At 39.4% G+C, this 1,338-nt stretch overlaps 1 protein-coding gene across 1 annotated transcript; it reads right to left on the bottom strand.

Annotated features, from left to right (window-relative positions):
• Positions 1-496: 496 nt before the first annotated feature.
• LOC137404846 (zinc finger BED domain-containing protein 5-like) lies at positions 497-1,096 on the bottom strand. Its single transcript, XM_068091074.1, has one exon. It carries the CDS (start codon positions 1,094-1,096, stop codon positions 497-499), a length of 600 nt encoding a protein of 199 aa, XP_067947175.1.
• Between the last annotated feature and the right edge of the window lie 242 nt (positions 1,097-1,338).

Below are 1,338 nucleotides of genomic sequence, written 5' to 3'. Positions count from 1 at the left end.
AATTTAACTAGAGTCTAGTTGTAACACATTTTGTTTATGATTCTCCCAAATCTTGTGAAGTAAATACATGCTGCGCAAATTAATAAAAATATTAATACATATAAACAAAATAGGAATTCATATTAGTGTGAGGTGTGACATTTTTACTCCTTCACCAGCTTGTCTATGCATGGGTTGGTTGATGATATTGCACACCTGAGATCTGGCTCAACTTCCAGTTTGTTGCGCTGCTTCGTTTTGATATTCAGTAGCATTGAGAAGCCGGATTCACTTAGATAAGTAGAAATGAATGGGAGTAAAATTCGAAATGCAAGCTCTGCCATATTTGGGTAGAAATGCTGCATAAGAGCTCAGAATTCCGTAACCTCTTTCTCTTTCCATACATCTTTAGCAGTGGAATCAATTTTCAGTTAAAGGAACTCATCTTGACATGCATCAGGCAGGCTTTGAACTGTAAACCTGATTGAATTTTGTACCATATCTAATTGATCACTACTCACTTCAGGGAATAACTTCTAAACTTCTCCTCAAGTCTCTTTAGATGGGCTGTGATGGCAAGTTGGATAGAACTGGGTATTTGATTACTGTTCTCTACCAAAATCATATCCAAGTTTTCAAATGTGCCTACATTCTTCACTGCCACTTTCCGCTTCCAGTTTCCCAGCTTATCTATAAAGGCTTTAAGGCAGTCTACAAACTTAATAATGTTAGTATTTCTGCCTTGCATTTGTAAGTTGAGCTTGTTTAGCTGTCCAAAGATGTCAGTCAAGTAGCCAAGGCGGATGATCCACTCGGCATCATTGAGCCAAGACAAAAATTCTAACATACTGCTTTCTTGGAAGAATAAGTTCAGCTCATCCCTCAGTTCAATCACTCTTTTTGTGACATTTCCTTTTGATAGCCAGCATACTTTGGTGTGATACAAGAGAAGCTGGTGATTTGCATCCATACCTTCACAGGGCTGCTTGAAAAGCCTTGAATTAAGAGCACTTCCTTCGATAAAGTTCACAACCTGTATAATTTCATCCAGTGTGCTCTGTAGTAATGTGGGGAGTGTTTTGGAAGATAAAGCCTGGCGGTGAATCATACAGTCCATTCCTTTTACCTGTGGTGATTTTTTTTCACAAGAGCATGAAAGCCAGACTTTGAGCCAATCATAGCTGGGGCCACATCAGTACAGCAACCACACAGTTTTGCCCAGTCTAGGTTTCCTGCTTCAAAGAAAACTTCTACTGCTCTGAGAACATCTTCCGCTTTTGTTGCTGTTTGAAGTGAGGTACAAAAAAAAACTTCACCTTGAATACCCCGGAGTGCACTTGCCTTGCGAAAACTAGCAGT

This window comes from Watersipora subatra, chromosome 9 (assembly GCF_963576615.1).
Source record: "Watersipora subatra chromosome 9, tzWatSuba1.1, whole genome shotgun sequence".
In the NCBI taxonomy this organism is placed as follows: domain Eukaryota; kingdom Metazoa; phylum Bryozoa; class Gymnolaemata; order Cheilostomatida; family Watersiporidae; genus Watersipora; species Watersipora subatra.
Note: the sequence above shows the minus strand (reverse complement) of the source record. Positions and strands in the feature narration are given on the sequence as shown.

Coding starts and splice junctions, on each gene's coding strand:
- LOC137404846 (XM_068091074.1), bottom strand. CDS start 1,096: ATGGACTGTATGATTCACCGCCAGGCTTTATCTTCCAAAACACTCCCC.